Source organism: Barbus barbus (assembly GCF_936440315.1).
Source record: "Barbus barbus genome assembly, chromosome: 43".
NCBI classification, from domain to species: domain Eukaryota; kingdom Metazoa; phylum Chordata; class Actinopteri; order Cypriniformes; family Cyprinidae; genus Barbus; species Barbus barbus.
In genome coordinates, this window is record NC_136721.1 from 11467984 (window position 1) to 11492050 (window position 24067).

Consider the following 24067-nt stretch of genomic DNA (forward strand, 5'->3'; position numbering starts at 1 on the left):
AAAACTGCAAATACTGAAACAGTGATGTGTAGAGGACTACTCACAAAATAAAACACAACAAAAGATGATAGAAAAAACAGAAGAATTGTGAAGGGGGAAAAAACAATAAATGTTTCAGATTGAAAAAGCAGAGAAGAAAAAACAGTCAGAAGAGGAGCGCAAACCAAAATTGAAAATTAGAAAGCACAAACACCACCACACACACACACAAGGAGAGGTGGGAGAAATTAGTAATAGAACAGAAAAAAAAAAACAGGAAAAACAACAAGAGGAGGAGGGGTGGGGTTAACAGAGATAGGAGCTGCAGGGAAGATGAAGAAATAAGTAAAGACAATCTTGGGATGTGCCAGAAAGAAGGATTTCATTACTTCCACAAATGGACTGTGATTTTGCAGCATATTTTATTAGGAATAAAATGCCAATCATAGTTAAATTCCAGCCCTGCCTATTGGGCCTCCTGGCAGGAAAGAAGGGGAGACGAAGAAGTAGTCATATTTATTTCAACAATTCAGTAAATGGGAAATTTTCAATTTCATTTCAGGGGCAGACTGAAATATACTGTTTCAGCGAGGTGATGGCACACTGGAACCACCGAAATGGAGGTCTCCACAAACGTATTACCCGAGGACACAAAATATCCGCTGTATGACAGGCAGCCCAACCAAGGTAATCTGTCGAGATGTTCTGGAATATACAGGGAAATAGATGATGTACAGAGAATTTTAAGAAGCTTTAGAGAGGAAGATGGACAAAACTTGCTTGTCCTTGGCTGAAAATTTCCCCGTTGTACATGATGCTCAAAACATCCCAAATTAATGTGAGAGACTGAATTTAAGATCAATAGAAAGAGCAGGCATATAAAAGAGGGGAAGAACAAGGTAATTTATGGAGTAACAATGAGGGATTTAAGCTTTAGAGCTTCACACAAACTCCAATTTGTCTCCGCATATATCAGATGAATTACATTCACTCCTCATTATTTCCAGCATGATCAAAGGCAGCATTTTTCTCAAAATTAATAATGTGAAGCAAAAAAATAAAAAAGTGGACTGAGCACTTTGTAGTCTCATCCTCATCAGAGCTCCCACAGTTTGTTCACTGACCTCTGATCCATCCATTCATCCATCAGGTGGGCGATATACCGGTGGACACGATTTACCGGTAGAAATGTTCTGACCGGTAGACTGAGTATCTTCTCTATCGCGGTAACACGCTCAAGTGATGCTACTGTGCTACGTGGTCATGAAAATGAATAGTTTGCACACATTTTTAAGAACTGTGGTTTAAAAAAGTGATTTTAAAATTAAAATTATGTCATTAATCACTTACCCCCATGTCGTTTCAAACTCGTAAAAGCTTTGTTCGTCTTCGGAACACAACAAGATATTATGGATGAAAACCGGGAGGCTTGTGACTGTCCCATTGACTGCCAAGTAAATGACACTGTCAAGGCCCAGAAAATGTTTGGAATGGCATGGGGGTAAGTGATTAACTTACAAATTTTTCATTTTGGGGTGGAGTAACCTTTTAAGCCATTGATATGCAATCAGCAGCGAAAGAGAACTAATTCCGCTCTATGTGTGACTGCGTGCTGTCTGAGAAACACTGAACACATTTCTGAATGCATTCTGAGAGGCGTGTTCATGTGAAGTCGGTGCTCAGAGCGTGGCGTATTGAGCGGAGTTATTTTTGCCTCTTTATAGGCCTTCAACAGTTAAATATTGGATCCGGGCAGCTCTTAAAGTGACAGCAGTCTAATATTCCTGCTGTCTGTCATTCATGTTAATCAAACAAAAGAGAAAATAAATCTCACACTGCTCTTGACTAACTTTTTCTCTCACTTTTGTAACTTTAAGAAATATACATTTCATTTACACAGTTAAGAATATGCATACAATATAGCATTTATTTAATTATTTTTACTATAGTTTTTTTGCCCTATTGCTTGTAATTAGTTTCTTATTCTTAATTGCTTACAATTTACTTGTATTCAGTGAGCTTGTGTTTTTTTTTTATTTAGGTATTAGTATAAATACTTTTAGTGATATTGACACTGGTGACAACAATTATAAGACTTCTATGTCATCAAACATTTCAATCAATCGATATCAAAGACCTTATTTAAAGCAACAATAACTATATTGTGATACCGTGTGATATATACAGTGCCCTCCATAAGTATTGGAACAGTAAAGACAATTGCTCTGTTGGCTGGAGTCGAGATATTTGCAAATATGATTAAAAGATGAATACGAGACAAAACTGTCACATTTTATTATTGGGTGATTCAACACATGGATGTTTTACCAGCTAAGACGTTCAGCACTTTTAGAGTTTCATCCCTCTATCTGATTTGAGCATAAGTATTGAAACAGTTCCCTCACAGGTCTTTCTAAGTGATCGGCTGTGTTCTTTTGCATTAATTCTTCAGATATTAAAAGCAGGGAATGTGTCGTATCAGTTATATCCATTACTTCTGTATTCTGAATCCTGCATTCGATGATGACACACACAAACCAGGATGAAGAGGAGGGAGCTGACTTTGAGAGAAAAGCAAGCAATTTGGATGCTAAAAGAAAAGAGGAAGTCAATTAGAGCTCTAGCAAAAACAAAGGGCATGGAGAAATCAAGAGTTAGGAAACCACCACCAGCAACTACCTGATCGGCTGAGAAAACAACAGTAGTTGATGACAGACAAATCATAAGAGCTGTGAAAATGAACCCTAAAAGACATGTCTGTAAAATCACCAACAACTTCCAGAAAGCTGGGGTGATGCTCTGACTATCTACTGTCCTCAGGAGACTTTGACACAGAATTACAGATGCTACACAGCAAGATGCAAACCTCTGACCAGCACCAAAAATAGAAAGGCAGATTAGAGTTTGCAAAAGAGCACAAAGGTGAGCCAGAAGTGTTTTGGAACGGTGTTTATGGACCAATGAGACAAAGATGAACCTTTATCTAAGTGATGGGAAAGCAAAAATGTGGAGGAAAAAAAGGGAACTGCAAATGATCCCAAGCATAGAGCCTCATCTGTAAAGCATGGTGGAGGTGTTGTCATGGCATGGGCATGCATGGCTGTCTCTAGAACAGGCCCTCTCAACTTTACTGATGACTTGATGTATGATGACAGTAGCAGAATAAATTTGGAAGGGTACAAAACCATCTTGCCTACTAATATTCAAGAAAATGCCACCAGATTCATTGGGAAGTGCTTCATATTGCATCAGGACAATGACCCAAAACACCCTTCCAGTTCAGCCAAGGAATTTATAAGGGCAAAGAAATGGAAAGTCTTAGATTGCCCAAGTCAATCTCCAGATTTAAATCTGATTGAACATGAATTTCACCAGCTGGAGAGGAGAGTAAAGGCAGAAACTCCCCAAAACAAACAACAATTGGAATTGGCTGCATTAAAGGCTGGGAAAAGCATTTCAAAGGATGAGACCAAGAGTCTGGTGATGTCTATGGGTCACAGACTCACTGCTGTGATTGTGTGCAAGGAATCTGTAACTAAATAATAGCTTTTAATCTTTTATATCTGCCTTATGTTCAACTGTCCCAATACTTATGCTCACATCAATGAGTATGTGTGTATATACATATACATATACATATATACATATACACACACACACATATACATAGAGAAATAATATTACTCATATTGTGATATAAGATTTTGGTCACCCACCCCTAGTTCTAATCTGTCATTCCCTCTGTCCATAAGGTGTACACATTTTCAAATGACAAATACATTAAAATAGGCTTTAATAAGGCAACATTCAACATTTGTAAATAACTTTTCATTTCAATTTACTTTACAAACTGCACTTTTGCATCCTGTTACCTCAATTCAAATTGAAAAGCACTAAGAAGATATTAAAGTGTTTCTTATTCACCTCCTAAGAGCAAGAGAAAATTATATCTAGAAATAACGTAGTCTTTGGATGTCAATTTAGTGCTCAAAATATCCTCATCAGTTAGCCATACTGAGATAAACACAGGTCAACAGCGTTCCAGCGGTATCGGAAGATGGAGCACAGCATGTACACCACGCATCTCCCCGAATCCCAAAAACACCTGTTGTCCCCAAACCAGCATTACGTCACAGCATGAACGGAGAGGAGCGGGGCCCGGAGGCATTGAGACACTTTCATCTTATTTAGCTGAGCCATCAATATTGCAGCCAACACACACAACAGGCAAACAGTTTAATATTTTACAAGTTAAAAGCCAGAGTTTCCCAAGTATGTTTAATCCCCATCTTAAAAAGAACAATGAAACCAACAAGCAAATCAACATGAAATCCAAGTACTTACACAATCCTGGTCTTGTTTTTCATGATTCACTGGTTCACTTTAACAACAACGTTAGTAAGAAAAACTTGAAATTGTAATCAAAATGAAAAATCTGGTACGTAACAGACTCTTTTCCCAATCCAATCAATTCCCAATGGATAGAATCAAGTTTTGCCTTTCACTTTGAAATGAGACATTTTTGCAGTAACATGTTTCATGTTGACTGTCATTTGGAGAAATATTCATGACATTCAGATGAGTGGAATAATATTCACAATTGCATATGCATTTTAGCTTTTATTCTAAATCCCTGCACATTACCTTAACTCACCAAATACATGCATTTTTAAGTCTAACTTGAGTGTCCAAATACTTGAAGTGAAATACTTTTGAACCAAACTACATCAAAATATGATAAAACCTGCAGGAAGATATCTCAATGCCATTTTATAAGCCATTTTTATCTGTAGGGGAAGTCAGCTGTTTCTTATTGGTATGGGCGTGATAAACTGCTCCACATAAGAGAGAGAAAGTACTGAGGAGTGATTGTTTGAGGCAACTCAAGGGTGCAGACAGCTCGTTGGAGGTCAAACTAGTATAATTAAGAAATCTTGCAGGCGTCATACCCAGAAAAGAGCTTCGGGCTAACCAGGCATCAGCAAACGTGATCCTTCAAAAACCCTTTCTTGTAGACATACCGGTGAGTGCATGTGCACACCATATCGGTTCGCCATATACCTCCCTGAAGTATTGAATTTCGTTTTGTGTTAGATTTAGTTGTTACACTTGGTGGTGTTATCGTGAAGCTTGAAGGGTTTTAGTGCCCCATGAGCCATTAACTGCTGACAAGAGCAAAAGAAGAAAAACCCTTAAGGAAAAAAGCAGCTCCTTGCTTACAGCAAATTACTCGTGGAGTTGCTCTCAATGGCCAGGATTTTACGTCAAGAGATATGTCTCCCACGGCCGTGCACATGTCTAAATGCCATTCGGGAACTCTCAGGTTCTGCTGGATCAGATGAATTAGTAAACACATTTGGGAGGATGTGGCAAAATCTCTTCACTTAAGGGCGGCTCAGTCGAATCGATTTGTCTCAAAGGGATTCTGCTGCTCAGTTTACACCGGGTAGTCATTCTTATCGAACAAGGAGCTCATTAGGTGAGGAAAAGATCTGCAAACCTTTTTGGCATTATCTAGATTTCTAAATAAATTGCTCCAACACTGTGGTTTTATGGAGTCAAAATAATGAATAATTTTTTAGGTAAAAACACATTCATATAGCATTTAAATTTATACTGAACAAATAACAATTATAATATTTCCAAACTTTTTCACTTGTTTAAAAATTAGCTATTATTTAGCTTGTATTAATGTATATAGCATGAAAGCAAAGCCAGGTTCAATTCCAGACTTAATATATAGTTGTTTTTTATTAATAAACAAAAAGCTGTTTTGACATGAGGGTTCGTAGATGGTAGTTTAAAATGTAAAGCAAATAATCTGCAAAAGGTGTGATTTAGGCAATTTTCAGACAAACACCTTTATCTACAATAAGTGCGCATACTGAAATATCTAAAAAGAGCCTTTGTTCAGGAAAATAAAGGCTTTTTGTGGCTTCTAAAAACATTTGTGGAGATTAAAAAGACCATTCAGTTTACATAAATACAATGTATTGTCCTCTTTGGCCTCCTCCAGATAACACCGTGACAAAATTATGACCTCAGCTAGTTTTTAAACCACAATTTTCGATTTATTCTGGAATTTTGGGTCATTTTGTTGGTGCTGACTCATCGCCTGTTTCAGATAACAGAAAGTCAGCTTTATATGAGCTCCACCTCATTACATCGTCTCAGTTCTTCAGTTGGGATGAGATTTGGGTGTTGGTATTGAGCATTTTAGACCATTGAGCACTGTGCCAGTAGTGTGCTGAACAATCAGTCGGTCTTTAGCAGGATGCCTGAGGCTTCAGAACTCCTGTTGGATACATTTCCAGTCTTGTGAGCTTTAAGTGTTCCTCTGAGGTCCTATATAAATCACTGTTCATCAGTAGTGCACTGAACTGAATAATATTGCAAAGAGCCTGTAGCTAAAATGATGCATTGCAGGGCAGGTCGAACCAATACCCAAAATGATTGTTCTGTCTATCATTTCCTCACCCTTGTATCATACTTTCTTTCTTTCGTGAAACAGAAAAACAAAAAGAAGATATTTTGAAAAATGCATTGATTTTTTTTTTTGGCCATGCAATGAATGTCAATGGGGTCCAACTGCATTTTTTCAAAATAACATGTTCTACAGATGAAAGTCATACAGGTTTGGAATGACTTGAGGGCGAGTAAATGACAATTTAGATTTCTGGGAAACTATCCCATTAAGTGAACTGCAAATAGTTTATTAACACCGTGTTTAACAAGAGATGAATTTGACTGGTCATCCACATTGAACTTCTCCAAGAACAAATAGCCTGTGGCACACAATGCGTGTAGCATATTTCTCGAACATCAGATAGTGACAAAGAGCATATTTTCAAGCGTGCCTACACTCCAATCCATGCGCTGACATTCTTGAGGGAGTTTTGCCACCACTCCAATAATGTTTGTAAATGGTCTGCGAAGCCGATGCCAGAATACCAATGCATCCTCTGCAGTAACACCCAGTCCCTAGGCGTTTCCCTGGGCACATGTCTGGAAATGACAGCTTGGCAATGTGACTCTTGATGGAGCTGCATTGTTTCAAATTGCGTGGCGGCAGAGGGAGTTTGCATCTGTGAATAAAACGGCAGCAGACTCCGACGGAGCTGCAGAGAGGGAACACTAGAATCAGTTTAGTCTCGGATTCATACCTCGGGTGAAGGGCGGCGAGGAAATGCACTGTCATAAGTTACAATCTACAAAAGAGGAGCATGTCACGTAAACAAGAGGAGACAAGTCTCGCACCAGCCATCTGGAGGAAACAAAATACAATATTTTCTCATTCCCTCTCTAATAAAGAAAGACGCAAGATGGCTCTTTCTCAGGGTGCTCTGTGTATTATTGGCAGGCAGGATGAAAGATGAAAGGCTTGTGGTCATGGAGATCTGCTCCAGAGATGCCCACTTAGCCAGCGAGGCGATGTCACACAAATCAACATATGCTTTACACCTACCTAGGAGGCATGAATCTTTCCCAGAAATTTTTCAGCATGGCATTTCATCCTCCATTTGTTTTCTTTAATTGGAACCTCTATGAACAATGACCGGAGGCCTCCTGGTGGACTTTCGTAAGCGAGCAATATTTTAACTTGGCAAGAGGCCTCGCTCAACATGCACGAAACAGTAGCATATTAACCTATGGTCAATCTGCAGCCATTAAGAGAGGAAATAAAAATCAAAGCATTTGTTTACATGAACAGACAGTAACAGGCACTTTCCAAAATTAGGGAACACTTATTAAAGTATTAGAGGCACAAATCCTGCAGGGACTATTACACATGCTACATGAACTATTATCTAATTTTAAAGTAGCCTAAGATGAAAAGTAGCTAGCTTTAAGCACATCACATGTCTGTAAACTAAGGGGTGCCCAACAGGTCGACCGCGATCTACTAGTCAATCGCAAAGGCAATGCTGGTAGATCACATCTTTTATTAGGTAAATGCAGGCCCGGTTCTAAGGTGGTGCTAAGCACCATCAAAAGAAAGCAAGAGCACCCTCAGTTGAAGCTGTAATAAAAGCATATTTGCGAAACAGATCTAGAAAACTATCCAGCGCCTATTTGTGTTTCCACTCTGGAGAGCGTAAAAGATGTTTTCACAGCGTTGTACAATGCAACCAATCACAGACATGCAGTATCTATTGATTTCTGGAATGCAATGGCCAATCAGAGACGTTATGTTAGACCGTATCCACTCACCGCTTAAAACACTGGAGAATTTGTTCAAAGTTATACAAGCTCGCAAATGCTCCAGTTATAACACAGTGTATACACGATGTAAATAATAGATTGATCGTGTGGTATAGAGAGATTCATTGATTATAACGAAACTTTGTGAGATCGCAAATAAACTATTTAAAGGAGTGATAGCTGTTGCCACTGATAACCTTTCTGGCATCGTGCTGGCATTTCACGTCATTATGCTTCGGGCGTCCCAAGTTCGAGTCCTGGCTCGTGGACTTTCCCCGATCACGCCCCGATCTATAGTTCTGTGGGTATCTTCAATGTAATGTAATGTAAACTGGACAATATTATAACTGAACATTAATTTTATTTAATTATTAGACTAATTCAATATAAAAGATACATATTCTTGGCTTTTAATTTGTTTTTTCTTGGTAGATCTCATTGACTTTGTCATTGAAAAGTAGATCCCTAAGAGTTTCTATAATGGAGATTTTGGCTTGCCCCAGATCTTGACTTCTGATCTGGGACAGACCAAAATCTGTCAGGACATGAATACAGACCTTTCACTACTTTTGAATTCATCAATTAAAAATCATACACCAATGTCATAAACTATTGAATTGCTATTAAATTTATTAATTTATGTTTTTTTTTTGTAAAAACTTGTTTGTATCAAAGAAGATAACTAAATATTTAGTTGTACCCCCATTTTGTGTTACTGCATGACCCAGTCACCCATTCCAAAAACTTAACACTGCTTTAAGTAACAACTTTAACCCTATTTTTGAAAGCAAATAATAAATAATCATTGTATATTATCAAGTTTTTCAAAAACGGTCATTCTGCTTGCATTTGTAAATGTTACTTTTGTTCATAAGAACAGAAAAAAGTTTCAATATTTTTCTTTAATTTATGAGAAACCAAGCTTGACAGCTTAATTTAGGCTAAATCTGCAACCCTGTTACCTATTTTGAGCATTTTATTTATTTATTCATTATTTTTTTCTATTTGTTTTGATGTTTATGTTAATGTTTACTGCTAGGAAATAACAAAATCAGCTTTATGTGAGAACAGAGTTGAGAAACCCAAATACCTCGTAAAATAAACTATAAAAAAAGCTTATAAAAAATAAGTAATATGATTTAAATATATTAGAACATAAATTAAATTTACATTATTCAATTATACATAACATTCAGGTCCTAATTCACACCTATTCATGGAAAGTGCCAATCACAATCACCTAAATAACTAGTGAGGATCCACCCAAGGGAAAAAGCTAAAAGCCAAGGTGCAGAAGCCGAAGGAGTGCAAATCACCAACTTCCTCTGTACATTGAAATTCTATTTATCAAACGAGAAAGCAAATGGAGGAGCGACGCTGTTCTTCGCCTCGTGAATTACGGACTCCCATTTCCAACACAGCAGTATTTACCAACATCACATTCAACAACATAATTATGTTTATTATGATAATGCAAATCACTCGATCGTACTCATCAGCATTATATTCTCTCAGCGCGCCAGCAAGAGCCGATGTGTTAATGAACCAACACTTGCTCGCACACACATGCAACATGAGGATAGAACGAGTACCACCACCATCAAAGCGGCTCGTAATCTTTTCACAGCTACGCTTCAATAAAGTCTGCATTTAAAGCCCAGACCAGTTTATATCTGAAACTACACATATAAATCTTCCGAGCCTCATATCTGAGGAATTAGAGGAAAGATGAGACTTTAATTGCCTATATACAGAACATATTTCCTCTGATGCACCATGTTATACTAAATGCTGCTACCTTCTCCTCTCCTTCGCTCTTATTTGATTACAGAGAGCACCCTTCAGACAACAGACATATATTTTTTTTATCCCTCAGAAACAAAAGCGCAGAAGAGCTCTCAGTGCCTGTTCCCTGCACACCCTCATCCCGGCACTTCACTTTACCCATTATGCACTCATTTTCCCTGCAAAACAAGAGCTCGGCCGACCCGCACAACACCCGTCCTCTTTTTCCCTCTGAAGCACGACATCAGACACGTCAGAAAGTGAGGAGAAACTTCCAAGCATACAGAGGAATCGAGAGCGCAATGATTTTCTCTTTACCTGCGGCCTTATTTTCACATCAGTCGCCACTGCACACAAACACAGGAGAGCTTGTGTTGACATACTGAAATGGGAGAAGATCTAGCGCGAGGCTGATTATACCTTCACAGCACTGCCTTTCTCCATCTCGGTCTCGCCTTTTTAGTTCCTATCCAAGGCCACGAGAAACATTCAACCTAGAGTACAAATTTTACTTTTTTAACCACGTGTGCCAATTAGACCTGGCTGACAGTTTAAAAATATACACACATTTATACAATACCATTCAAAAGTTTGGGGTTGGTAAGATTTTCAAATGTTTTGAAAGAAATTATTTGATGAAAAACAGTGAAAACAAGAATACTGTGAAAATATCACAATTGAAAATATCTGTTGTCTATTTTAGAACATTTTAAAAAGCGTTTTATTCCTGTGATGGCAAAGCTGAATTCATCAACCACTACTCCAATCTTCAGTGTCACATGATTCTTCAGAAATCATTCTAATATGCCGATTTGATGCATTTCTGCTTATCAATCATGAAAACAGTTGCGCTGCTTAATATTTGTGTGGAAACCCTAATTTTACAGTATAAAGAGTTTTAACAATATTCATTTATTTATAAAGTATTTACTATCAATTTTGCTCAAAGTAGCTTATTGCATTCTTGATGAATAAATGTATTAATTTCTTTAAAAAAAATGAATCTCAGTTTTGAACAGTAGCATCTCTCAATACATCTGACAATGTTAAATATAAAACCCAATTTGTATGTGTTTGCTCTCACCAAGCATATTCAAACTGTTCAAATGCAAGAGCTTTAACAGTAAAAAAAACTAAAAACTTATGAAACTTACATGAAAATCTCTCGCAAGTCAAGGAACACTTGTGAAATGTAATGAATAATGATGTGTTTATTAGGAAATAGTTTGAAAAGTTCAGTTCAGGAACAAGTTTTAAAAACATCCCAGCATTTAAAGTTTTCAATTTAAGTTTCAGAACATTAGCAAAATTATTGTGAATATATTGCGGATATTCAATATCATTCAGACCTACAGCCAGTGGTGGGTGTGAGATACTGTATTTTTTCAATATTTTATTAAAAATATATTTTAGCTCTCAAGATGATTGAGCCATTTTTCCTTTGACGAACACCACAGATCATTGTGTGCTTGCAGAAACGCACACAAATCGTACACTTATGAGCACCATTTCTCAATGAAACGTTAAGAAATATGATCGAGGTATCAAAATATGGATTGTGTTTCTTTTTGGAAGATGGCGATATAAAATTAAGCAACCTTTCTCAACTGTTAGCCATCACAAAACCATGAAGATTTATTTAGATTTTGTTGTTTTAGTGCTTTGATGGAAAAAAATAGGCTATTTCACAGAAAAAAAAAAATAGGCCTCCTACATAAACTTCTGATGATAAATTTCCACTGAAGTAAAGTCATTACAAGTCATTGCAACATTTGCAAGAAGTTGCAATAGAGTTTTCTGTTTAGGCTGATATAAAGGGTCAGTCCATCATTCATACATTCAATGTGATTATACTGGATTATTTGCAGGTCTTAATAAAAAGTTACAGACTAACTGGATTGTATTGGGTGTTATTTAATCGTCAAAGCCCATTTTCATTCTTGCATGGTGAGTGTTAATTTTGAACACTGGTTTATTATCTTTCTCAATCAACCGTCTAGCCTCTCAGCCTAATTATCGGCCAATACATACCCATAATGCCCCAATACATTCAATCTGATGCTGAAGCTCTCATCTTCTGGATCAAGGGATCCAGGGATCAAATTTTTTCTCTCACACTTGTTGAATTCTCGCTTGCTTTCTCTGTTTTAGCCCTGGCAAATGCAGAGATCCAGGCTGTCATGTTGAAGGAATCTCTCCACAATAACATCTAAACTTCACCCAAGTTTACTGCATCTCCCGCCCCTCTCCCTTCATCTCTCCATCTGCATGGATCCTCATCCCTCTTAAGTGGAAACATTCTTCCAACATCACAGGACTTCCACGTCAGTCTTTGAAGCTGAGCGCCAAACAGTTTTCTAAAGGTAATGGAGGAACATCCTTATCGGAGCGATCCAGGTCTCTTTTGATACGGCCAAGACCCTGTGGCTGGATGGAAGAACAAAGATTTTGCCCAGGCACGGCACATCCGATGATGCATCTGGACCATATGGGGTTGTCTAGCCAATGAGCTGGCGGAGTGTGGGTATAACTGGATGATTCCAGCGTGTGGTTTGCGGGCTAGTCGACTCCTTGGGGTATCGCTATGTATATATACACATCTAGCCTGCAAGATCTCAATCAGAGACCCTGAAACACCCCAGTTAACCTTGTGGCTCAAAACCAGATAGCCGCACAGACAGACAGCACGAGTTGCATCTGTGAGATATTTGGACAGATGTAAGGCTTGCAGCTCAACAGTGACTGGGCACAGAAAGCTGATTTCAATATTTGTTCAACTATTCATCCACAAAGAAATAATTTCCATAAGGCCTCAAAGGTAAAAGCTTCCGTCAGCAACATCTCAGACAATTTCACACCTCCGCGATATCACCACATGCAGGTACACACTTCAGAAGAGCACAGCTAAAGAGTGTGTGTGGGACATGTTTGTGGTGGTCAGTGTTCGATTTACACCAAAGCTTTAGGCCGCGTCCAATATTTGAAAGAAGAGCCTATCAGCCCTAGTGGTCCTTCCAGGGGTTTACACTTTACCAGTCAGCCAAAAGAACTCATCAGGGGTGCACAGCAGTCCCAAAAGGGAGCACCCATGAGCACCCTCCTGAATCATGAAATAAGACCATATAGCGTTTTGTATGTCATTTGGGACATGGCCCAGGACCTGTACAGATAGTCTCACACATACACACACACACACACAAAAACTAAACAAATCTAACATTTAAAAGAAATTGATATTCCGAGTGATATAATTTTATTGCTGAAATTATAATATTAATATAGTAATAATAAAATAAAAAATATAAAAGCCTGAACATAACAATGAAAAGTAATTTCTAATTTCTTATAAAAGTAGAACAAATATAGAAGAATACTGAACATGGCAATATATATTAGAAAAAAAGATTTTACAAAATGTATTTTTAGAGCTGTAAAAGTTAATGTGTGCACTTAAGATAATGAAATATATTTAACTTTGAATCACCAAATTTGATTCAATAGGAAATCACAAGGTTAATTGCAACTATTTGATTCTATTGATAGCAGTATGTTTAATAGTAAAGAAAAATACATCTGCATTTAAACTTGTTAAAAATAATTATAAATATAATGTCACTGTTAATATGCGGTCAATGTAATACATTTTAATTAAGCTGTCTCTCACAAGGGAACAAACACATAAGTTAAAACACAATTCATCATATTTTTGTTGTTGGAATAGTTTGTGATGAAGGTCTATTCCATTTGTATTGAATAGTGAATTTAATTATTTCAGCTATAATAAAATCTGCAAAATAAAGTCTGAAAATACACACGTTCAGATGCACAATTCCACAGACTGCTGATGTCCACTGCAGTCTTTTTCAAATAAGCCAGAATTTTTTTTTTTTTTTTAATAAAAATGGAAATGGAAAATAAAAATGGAGTTTTTTTTAACAAAAAACTTTTTCTCTCTGGAAATATGGCTGAGGGAATATGTGTGATGGCCCAGCTGTTGAATGTAGGATGTTAACCTACCTCCAGTCTTCCCGTGTCAGGCTGGAAGCCACGTGCCGGGTCCTCCGTGGTCACACGGCACTGGATGGCATATCCATTGATCCGTATCTTGTCCTGTTTCAAGCCCAGCTCGGGCAGGCTGCGACCTTCACACACTCTCAGCTGAGCGTGTACCAGATCCACACTGGATGAGAGAGAAAGAGAGAGAGAGAGAAACTGAGACAGTGGTTATATTGCATTTGGTAAACAACAAAAACACATCCTGCCACGGGCCCCACAGTCACAAAGATCACATCCAACCCTGACACTTTATCACTCCAGAAGAGTGCATGTTATCAGGCCAGACCCGTTCAGCGATCTGGAATCACAACAGATTCACTCAAACCATTTTCAACAGCTTGACATTCCAGCAGGTGCAACACGTCGAGGCAGCATTCACACCAGTGAGGCGAGAATGCGCGAGATGCCTCCTTGCACCAATAACTTCTATTAGACAGGCTTGACAACTAGCAATCCGCTTCGTAACGCTGCACTCGTTTGACAAGGAGTGGGATGAGGGGATTGTAGAAAGAAACGAGCGAGTCACTCAGCGACATACAAACAGGAAATGCCTGCTAGATTCATGGCTAACAGCTAGCGCCTGATCCGGCCTCAATAGCTTCACAATTACATCACTCCCTCAGCTCAATTTAATGAACTAGGCTTTTCCAGGGCTGATTGGCTACATTTGGCCGAATCTGCCATCTTATTGGATAAGTGCTTTCCCCAGTGTAAAGTTGGATTTATTAAGAGCCATATAAATCACACTGATATATTTACTCACCCTAGATTCACAGAACTCATTCCTCATGTCCCACAATTCCTCATCCTCATATATCAGGTCAATTTTATTCTTACAGGCGCAAAGCCTGGTTGACTCTAATGGGGGAAAAGATGCATATCTGCAGGCTTTTGTTAGGAATCAATGTCGGCATGCATGGGAAACGCTACAAGGTATTTATTCCACATTACGAATGTTTGTTTCACCATATATCAGAAGGAATAAAAGGCATTCAAAAGGCTAAAGCTTCACAATTCAACAATGAACGAATAATCAAATTACAAAGTGTGTGTGTGCACAAGACAAAACCTGAAAGCACCAGTGGGTCTGAAAATATTTTTAACCAATAAAAGAAGAGCGAGATAGCATTTGCCTTCATGCTGTGCATCAATAATTTATGCTACAAAGTGTCTGCCTTTTTTTCTCTCCAGCATGGGAGGTATTTAGAAAATGCAGGATCTCTCGAAGGCCAACATATATACCGCACAGCATGCTTTTGATAACACTGCGGCAATACATTTATATGCACATACACACATGGTGATGCAAAGGCAATATGTTTGCACAGCTCTCAACATTATCTGGCTAGGCCTCATTAATTTTTTAACAATGGTACAAACAGGCTCTGAATATTGCACGCATATGTCTTTATGACACTGGCGTCTAATGGCGTCTGGCTCTCACATGAACTCTGGTCATTATAGCTGCAAGATGAAATAATTACCAAATGAAACATCAAAATCAGCTTAATGGATTATCCCTATTATTTTCAATGTGTAAATACTCCAACAGATCTAGTTAAAAAGACATTTATCTGATGATATATTTGGGATTGGAGCAGCAGATAAATAAGGTTGCAATCCAAACTAGGTGAAACAAATCTGCTTTTTTTTTTTTAAATAGACTTTTTTAACTAGACTGATCAAGACACTTAACCCATAAAAACTGTCCCTGCAGTTACTGAACTGACAGGGCAAGTCGGTGTGAATGAGCTACAATGATTACGACATTAATTGTGCATTCAAAAGCTTTAAAAGCTGTTCTTAGTAACCCTATGTTAGCATTAATGTTAGGTAATCTTTCAGAAACCCACCGAACAAATTTAAAACTGACTTATGAGTATCAGGTTAAAAACTGGGGTGAAAAGTGCAAAAACTAAAGCTTATAGGTACTTCAATGTATTTATTTTTGGATTCAGAGGAATTCGCTTATGTTTTCATGCAACCTCCATTTACTCACAAAACTTATTTTTCCTTATTTGCCCATCACACAGTATGTCAACACAATCTGATATATAAATAATCCAACTGTCAAATCAAATATTTATTATAAACTGAGAAATCTAGCACTGAATTTAAATTAAGAATGAATTGAGAATACGGAATGGGGCTTATCTGACGTTTTAGACAAAAATATACAACTTTGAAACCTTATAAAAGAAGTTTATTTGTAAAATGAATCTCTTTGTTCTGTCAGGAAGAAATCTTTCTTTTAAAGACACACACACACACACACACACTTAATCAAATCAGATGTTAACTTTAACACTTAAGGGGATTCAGTGATTGGAAACAGAAAAAGAAACTGAAATGATTTTCTTTCACTATTGAGACATATCCAAGTGAAAAAGGGATTAAAGCAGAGATTTTGTAGCGATGTGGGGGGGACATTAACGATTTTGATGTGCAAGTAGGATGTGTATGTATAAATAATTTATAATAAACAATATTCCGGCAATATTTCGTTAAATAAGAGAAGAATTTAAGCCGATAACTAGGGAATTAGCCATTTTCATTAAAAAAAAAAAAAAAAAAAAAAATCATAAAAGTTGTTTATTCACAATTTTGTCTCAAGAGTGTATAATCAACGTATAATCTATTTGGCAGTTTAGCTTTTCAGAGCTAGACAGGAAGAATAATCTGCAGCAGTGAAAACAGAATCTGGGATTCAATGTACTCATAAAATCACAGCAATAAGCGGCCACTGACCCAGTCTCAAGGGCACAATGTTCACTTCCACGCTCCCTTACCTCTCTCGCTCAAGCTTCTCCTGACTATATGCATCTATACTGCTCCCATAGCAATACTTACTCCAAGCAATCCATGCCTGGAAAGCTACAATGACTTCCCTAATAATGTGAAACAATAACTTAACAAGATTACTGCACTATTATATGAACAGGCTCTGATTCAGCAAACATGTATTGCCTACCAAACTTCACAAATATACAATATCCTGATCTGCTATAGATCCAGAAGAGAATTTCATATATTTGTTTCACAACTAACCTGTTTTAAAAGCATCAGAATGAGATGAAAATGCACTAATAGCGGCATTTTAAGCAATGACTCATCTGTCTGTGACTCTTTTTTCCTGGCATGCTTTTAAATCCCAGGCAACGGTGCATTATGTGGGATAATACAATAGACTGTGGCTGATAAATGAACCATTTCTTAAAAGCGTGTCTTCAGCATCTTCAGTCTTCAACTGTATGGCGATCTGAACTGTTTAAGTAGAAGAGTGGTTGTTCTACGTCATAGAAGTCACTTCTCATAGAAGTGTCAATGTATGCAACTTCAATATTCAGAAATAAGCTTATGTGATTTATGCAAGAACACACGGTATATACATGTGTATACACATACACATACACATACATACACACACACACACACGTGTGTGTTTCTGCTTTTATATACAGTTGTGTATATATTACAAATAAGTGACAAAATAGGGGTTGAATAATTATGATATAACTGTATTAGAAAAAGTGATTTACAAATATTACATTATATACTGACATTATCACTTTCAATAATGGCACTAAACTGCAACAAATATTTCAGGAAAAGTTCAGAAAAGGGGTTGAATAATTAATTGCAATTTTATAAATTTCCCCCTCTTTTTTTCTTTTTATATTACTCGGCAATGCTTATTTGTTATCTGTTGTTTGAGAATCAACAAAGGATGTTGATTCAGGAACATGTACCACATGAATGAATCACAGTGCTGGTCAATGCCTTCTGAAAAATTACATTTCACAACAAGCAAAAAAAGAAAAAAATAATAATAATAAAAATAAAAAAAAACGCCACACACTTGCTATGCCCTAACTGCCATCATGTACCCTTCAAATCTCCAGACAGCACAGCATTTAAGCAGCCTACAGTCAGACAGATGAGAAAGAGTGAGAGAGTGCTGAAGAGAGACACAAACAATGAAGACTGGGAGCATTAGACAGACAAAACAAGAGAGCAGAGAGAAAAAGGAGGACAGCAGAACAGAGGCAACTGCAGCGATCAGCATGAGAATGGTCATGGAAGCTGCTCAGTGATGAGGTGGGGGAGCCATGTTAATATATTCAGTCTGATTCTCTTTTCCATTTTAATTGCCAAAGCCAGGCAGCAGCATATGCAGAAATTATGTGGGAGAGGAACAATCCCAGTCAGTCATACGACACAGACTGAGCCCTTGAGTGACACTGTGTTGTTGTGTGATTGACTGTGTGTGTGTTCCTCCACAATGTTTAAAATCTTCCAATGCTCCTGAATAGGATCCTACCAGATTTGAAAGAAATCAACATGTGACGACACTTGAGTATCCAAACCAAGAGAATGTCAAAGTCTGATGTGTGACAATTTTCTGTATATACACACACTTTTTAATATTAACAATATAACGACTGAATACATAATTGATATAGTCAGTTTTTTCTCTAACTGTGTATAAAGGTTCAGGGGTAGAAAATGGTACAAATAATTAAATACAATTTTAGACAGACAGACAGAAAGAAAGGTTATTTAATAAATGACTAACATTTAATATATACACAATGATAAATTATATTAAAAAAATGATAATTATACAATAATATATTATTGTATATTTACAATATTAACAATAACAGAAACATTTTCATTTTAATGTCATACACTGATTGAATTACAGATATTTTCAATTTTCTACTGCCTAACACTATATTATAAAGGTTTAGGAAAATGGGGGGGAAAAAAACACTGAAATTAAAATTTAAAGTAAAATTAAATATTTAAGGGGTATCAAGGGCTCTAGACTGCAACCGAAATTGTCACACTTGCGGAAATTTTGAGAATGTGCGAGTTCAAATTTGACGTGGTCGCATTTGTGTGAGTGCATGGTCTGCTCCATACTGCTCCTGAGTCGCAGCACACTGTAGCAGGAGTCAGATTTCACTCATCAAGTGAAGAGAGGTGCTGTCAGTGAGAGCGCTTCAGCTGTAGAGCCTGGTTTATACTCACCGCGTTTAGCACTAGTGTGAGCGGTAAAAAATGATGCGAATATTAAGGAAACGATGGTGGACGGAGGATTTGGTTTTCAAGCTAAAGTAAAAGACCACTTCTTAAACCAGAGGTGGTAAACATATTGGTATTCTTGTGGGGGGAAAAAAAAAAGAATGCAAGCACTGTCACCACCACAGCCAGTTTGTTTTACTTTATGTTTTCATTTTGAAAAGCTTGATATCTTTGCTGCTTACCTTACATTACACTGAGGAATCAGATAAATAAATAAAATTAAAAAAAGAAATCCTCCATAATGTTTGCTAAACATTCTGTAATTTATTAGTCGGTATATAAAACAGCATGTGGTGTGTGCCATGCCTCATCTTATTCATTTTTGCTAATAAACCTTATGCAAGCTAGTTTGTCATTGTAGCTTACCGTTTTCTTGTTGTTGTGCTTTTTAATTAAGAATAACAATAAATCCATCTTTTGTTTCAGTCTTAAAAAGTGAAAGGTGTATAGATGCAAGCAAAACAGACAATTATCTTTTCTTGTAAAATGTGACAAGATCGCAAATTCAAAAGTGAAAGCATCCAAAGAGGAACTCCCATTCACAAAATTCAAATCACAAAAAATACTAGGCTACTGATGAAAAAAAACGGGTTGAAATGTTAACCATTTTGTTACTATATAACTATAAACTATGATAAAAGTTCATCAGCAGGCATTGATTAATCCCATAATGTAGCAAAAAAAATAAATTATACACACACGCACAGAGAGAGAAATTAAGTCGCAAAAGAGCGACCAGTGGGAAGAATGAGTCTAGAGCTCTGGGTATAGACATACATTAATTCTTATAAACGGTTACATTCCAGTATATAAATACAAATTTTAAAGGGGTGGTTGATTACGATTTCACTTTTTTTAATGTTAGGTAGTGTGTAATGTTGCTGTCTGAGCATAAACGGTACCTTCAAAGTTACGATGCTGAAAGTTCAATGCAAACAGAGATATCGTCTTTAAAAATTCTGCCAGTTTAATGCCTACAAAAACAGCTCGAAAGGACTACAACGAGCTACTTCTCAGGTTTGTGACATCACAAACCCAGACAAACCCCGCCCCCAGGAACATACAACAAAGGGGGCGAGGCCATGCTGCGCTGCTTTAGAGAAGAGGAAGAAAACTAGGGCTGCACGTAAAAATCTATTCATATGAGAATCGCGATTCTGTCTTCTAATGATTCTAGTGGATTTACAGTCAGGTCCATAAATATTGGGACATCGACATAATTCTAACATTTTTGGCTCTATACACCACCACAATGGATTGCAAATGAAACGAACAAGATGTGCTTTAACTGCAGACTGTCAGCTTTAATTTGAGGGTATTTACATCCAAATCAGGTGAACGGTGTAGGAATTACAACAGTTTGCATATGTGCCTCCCACTTGTTAAGGGACCAAAAGTAATGGGACAGAATAATAATCATAAATCAAACTTTCACTTTTTAATACTTGGTTGCAAATCCTTTGCAGTCAATTACAGCCTGAAGTCTGGAACGCATAGACATCACCAGACGCTGGGTTTCATCCCTGGAGATGCTCTGCCAGGCCTCTACTGCAACCGTCTTCAGTTCCTGCTTGTTCTTGGGGCATTTTCCCTTCAGTTTTGTCTTCAGCAAGTGAAATGCATGCTCAATCGGATTCAGGTCAGGTGACTGACTTGGCCATTGCATAACAGTCCACTTCTTTCCCTTCAAAAACTCTTTGGTTGCTTTTGCAGTATGCTTTGGGTCATTGTCCATCTGCACTGTGAAGCGCCGTCCAGTGAGTTCTGAAGCATTTGGCTGAATATGAGCAGATAATATTGCCCGAAACACTTCAGAATTCATCCTGCTGCTTTTGTCAGCAGTCACATCATCAATAAATACAAGAGAACCAGTTCCACTGGCAGCCATACATGCCCACGCCATGACACTACCACCACCATGCTTCACTGATGAGGTGGTATGCTTAGGATCATGAGCAGTTCCTTTCCTTCTCCATACTCTTCTCTTCCCATCACTCTGGTACAAGTTGATCTTGGTCTCATCTGTCCATAGGATGTTGTTCCAGAACATTGAAGGCTTTTTTAGATGTCGTTTGGCAAACTCTAATCTGGCCTTCCTGTTTTTGAGGCTCACCAATGGTTTACATCTTGTGGTGAACCCTCTGTATTCACTCTGGTGAAGTCTTCTCTTGATTGTTGACTTTGACACACATACACCTACCTCCTGGAGAGTGTTCTTGATCTGGCCAACTGTTGTGAAGGGTGTTTTCTTCACCAGGGAAAGAATTATTCGGTCATCCACCACAGTTGTTTTCCGTGGTCTTCCGGGTCTTTTGGTGTTGCTGAGCTCACCGGTGCGTTCTTCTTTTTAAGAATGTTCCAAACAGTTGTTTTGGCCACGCCTAATGTTTTTGCTATCTCTCTGATGGGTTTGTTTTGTTTTTTCAGCCTAATGATGGCTTGCTTCACTGATAGTGACAGCTCTTTGGATCTCATCTTGACAGTTGACAGCAACAGATTCCGAATGCAAATAGCACACTTGAAATGAACTCTGGACCTTTTATCTGCTCATTGTAATTGGGATAATGAGGGAATAACACACACCTGGCCATGGAACAGCTGAGAAGACAATTGTCCCATTACTTTTGGTCCCTTAACAAGTGGGAGGTACATATGCAAACTGTTGTAATTCCTACACCGTTCACCTGATTTGGATGTAAATACCCTCAAATTAAAGCTGACAGTCTGCAGTTAAAGCACATCTTGTTCGTTTCATTTGAAATCCATTGCGGTGGTGTATAGAGCCAAAAATGTTAGAATTGTGTAGATGTCCCAATATTTATGGACCTGACTGTACATGTTTCAAAATCTGTGTTCTAAAGCAGCGGTTCTCAGTCCTGTTCCTCGCATAGCCCTGCTCTTCACACGCTCTGCATCTCTCTCTCTCTCTTATTTAGATCATCAGCTCAGCTCCAACAATGAACTGTTCCATTCATACACTTATTTTCACACAGCTATGAGAAGCGTTATACATGGACACATGTGCTGTTGCCGTACTGTATTAAAGCTTTAATCAGGATAAACCCGTATATTAAAAGTTAACAGAAGCAGTAGCATTTACAAATAACAGCGTATCTAAAAGTATGAGACAACAACAAGCAAAAAACATACCATTAAGAGCCGTGCTTGCACAGGTTCTGCGTGATCCTCTTCTCTTATATTCTCTGGGTCTCAATTGGGCTCAAATTGATAAGCAATATAGATGACGCCATTGTTTTCAATACAACCGAAGCACATGCCGCTGAGGTGAGGGGGGTGATGTTTAGACGCGCAGCAGAAGATGCGACACTCCACATTTGAAAGTATTTTGTTTAAATAATTATGTTTTTTTTAATAGTTTTTGTTATCAGTCATGTACATTTGGGCTTTGTTACATCTTCTACTGTTTAATGAAAGTTTATTGCATTAAGTAAGTATCATGTGTGTTACCATGATGGTGTTTTGTGTTTGCATGAATGACTCTGTGCACCCTGTATATATTAGTATATACTTCTGCTTGTGGCGAAGCTACTTGTGATGAGCTTTGATTCTTCATGTGGCCTTCTTTTACCACCTGCATTATTATGGTGGTTGTCAGTATGTTAAAGGTACAAAACAGATTTTAATAGCAGTGTGTGTTGTTGAATTTAGTGGTTTACATTCAAATTTCCCTGTTTGTAAATTACAGTTTTGTTCTGTAAATGTGTTTACAGTTTTTCTGTATCTTTTACAAAATTATTCTGGCAACCACAGCTGTCAGAATTATTTTGTAAAAACTACAGAATTTTTTTTTACAGTACAGCCAACCAATCTGAGCCCATTGCGTATTTCTGAGGGAAGCCCTGCGTCCCAATGTGCACACTGTGATGCAGACAAGGGCTTCATAAAAGCAGTAAATGATCAGCACGTTTACAGGAGAAGGGACAGAGTGGTGTGGAATAAAGGTAAATTATGTTAAAAATAATGTTGTTTTATTTATTTATTTTTTTAAACTAAGCATTAACACATGTTAGACTGCACCCCATAAACACAATCAAACCCAAAAAAAAAACATTCAACCACCCCTTTATTAATAAAGACTACTAATTAACATCAATAGAAGTATTAAAATTAAAACAATATTAGAGATTGTACATGCACATACATGCTGTACCTACATACAGAATCGACAGCTAAAAAGAACAACTGATAGATTGAACAATAGCTAAAATGACAGAACAACAAAACGACAGCTAGAAAGATGAAAGAAAGACAGCGATAGCTAGAAAGGACGACAGAACAGAGCGACAGCTAGAAAGGATGACAGAGGAACTGCAAGAAAGGACGACAGCGAGCGACAGCTAGAAAGAACGACAGAGCGACAGCTAGAAAGAACGACAGAGAGCGACAGCTAGAAAGAACGGCAGAGAGCGACAGCTAGAAAGAACGACAGAGCGACAGCTAGAAAGAACGACAGAGAGCGACAGCTAGAAAGAACGACAGAGAGCGACAGCTAGAAAGAACGACAGAGAGCGACAGCTAGAAAGAACGACAGAGAGCGACAGCTAGAAAGAACGACAGAGAGCGACAGCTAGAAAGAACGACAGAGAGCGACAGCTAGAAAGAACGACAGAGAGCGACAGCTAGAAAGAACGACAGAGCGACAGCTAGAAAGAACGACAGAGACAGCTAGAAAAGATGACAATGATAAAATAACAGCTAGAAAGGACAACAGAATGACACCTAGATAGAATGAAAGATAAATAGACAGATAGACATACAAAGGACAATCGAGTTCAAATTCAAGAAATCTCTTGTCTTTTCCCACAAATGGGTCTGATTTTTGGTCTGATTTCAGTGTTGAATATTTCTTCCAGTCTGCAGAGAAATAACATCAGAAGAGCAGAGTTGAGCCCCTGTGCAGATTAATGGAAACACTGTCCCTCACCGTCTTATC

At 37.7% G+C, this 24067-nt stretch overlaps 1 protein-coding gene across 1 annotated transcript in view; it reads right to left on the bottom strand.

Moving 5' to 3' along the window:
• Positions 1–24067, bottom strand: part of LOC306862830 (pyruvate carboxylase, mitochondrial-like) — a 130897-nt gene that overhangs the window by 74504 nt on the left and 32326 nt on the right. The window contains exon 9 of the mRNA XM_079405844.1: positions 13984–14146. Coding sequence (XP_079261970.1) covers positions 13984–14146 — 163 coding nt within the window. The remainder of the gene's footprint in view (positions 1–13983; positions 14147–24067) is intronic.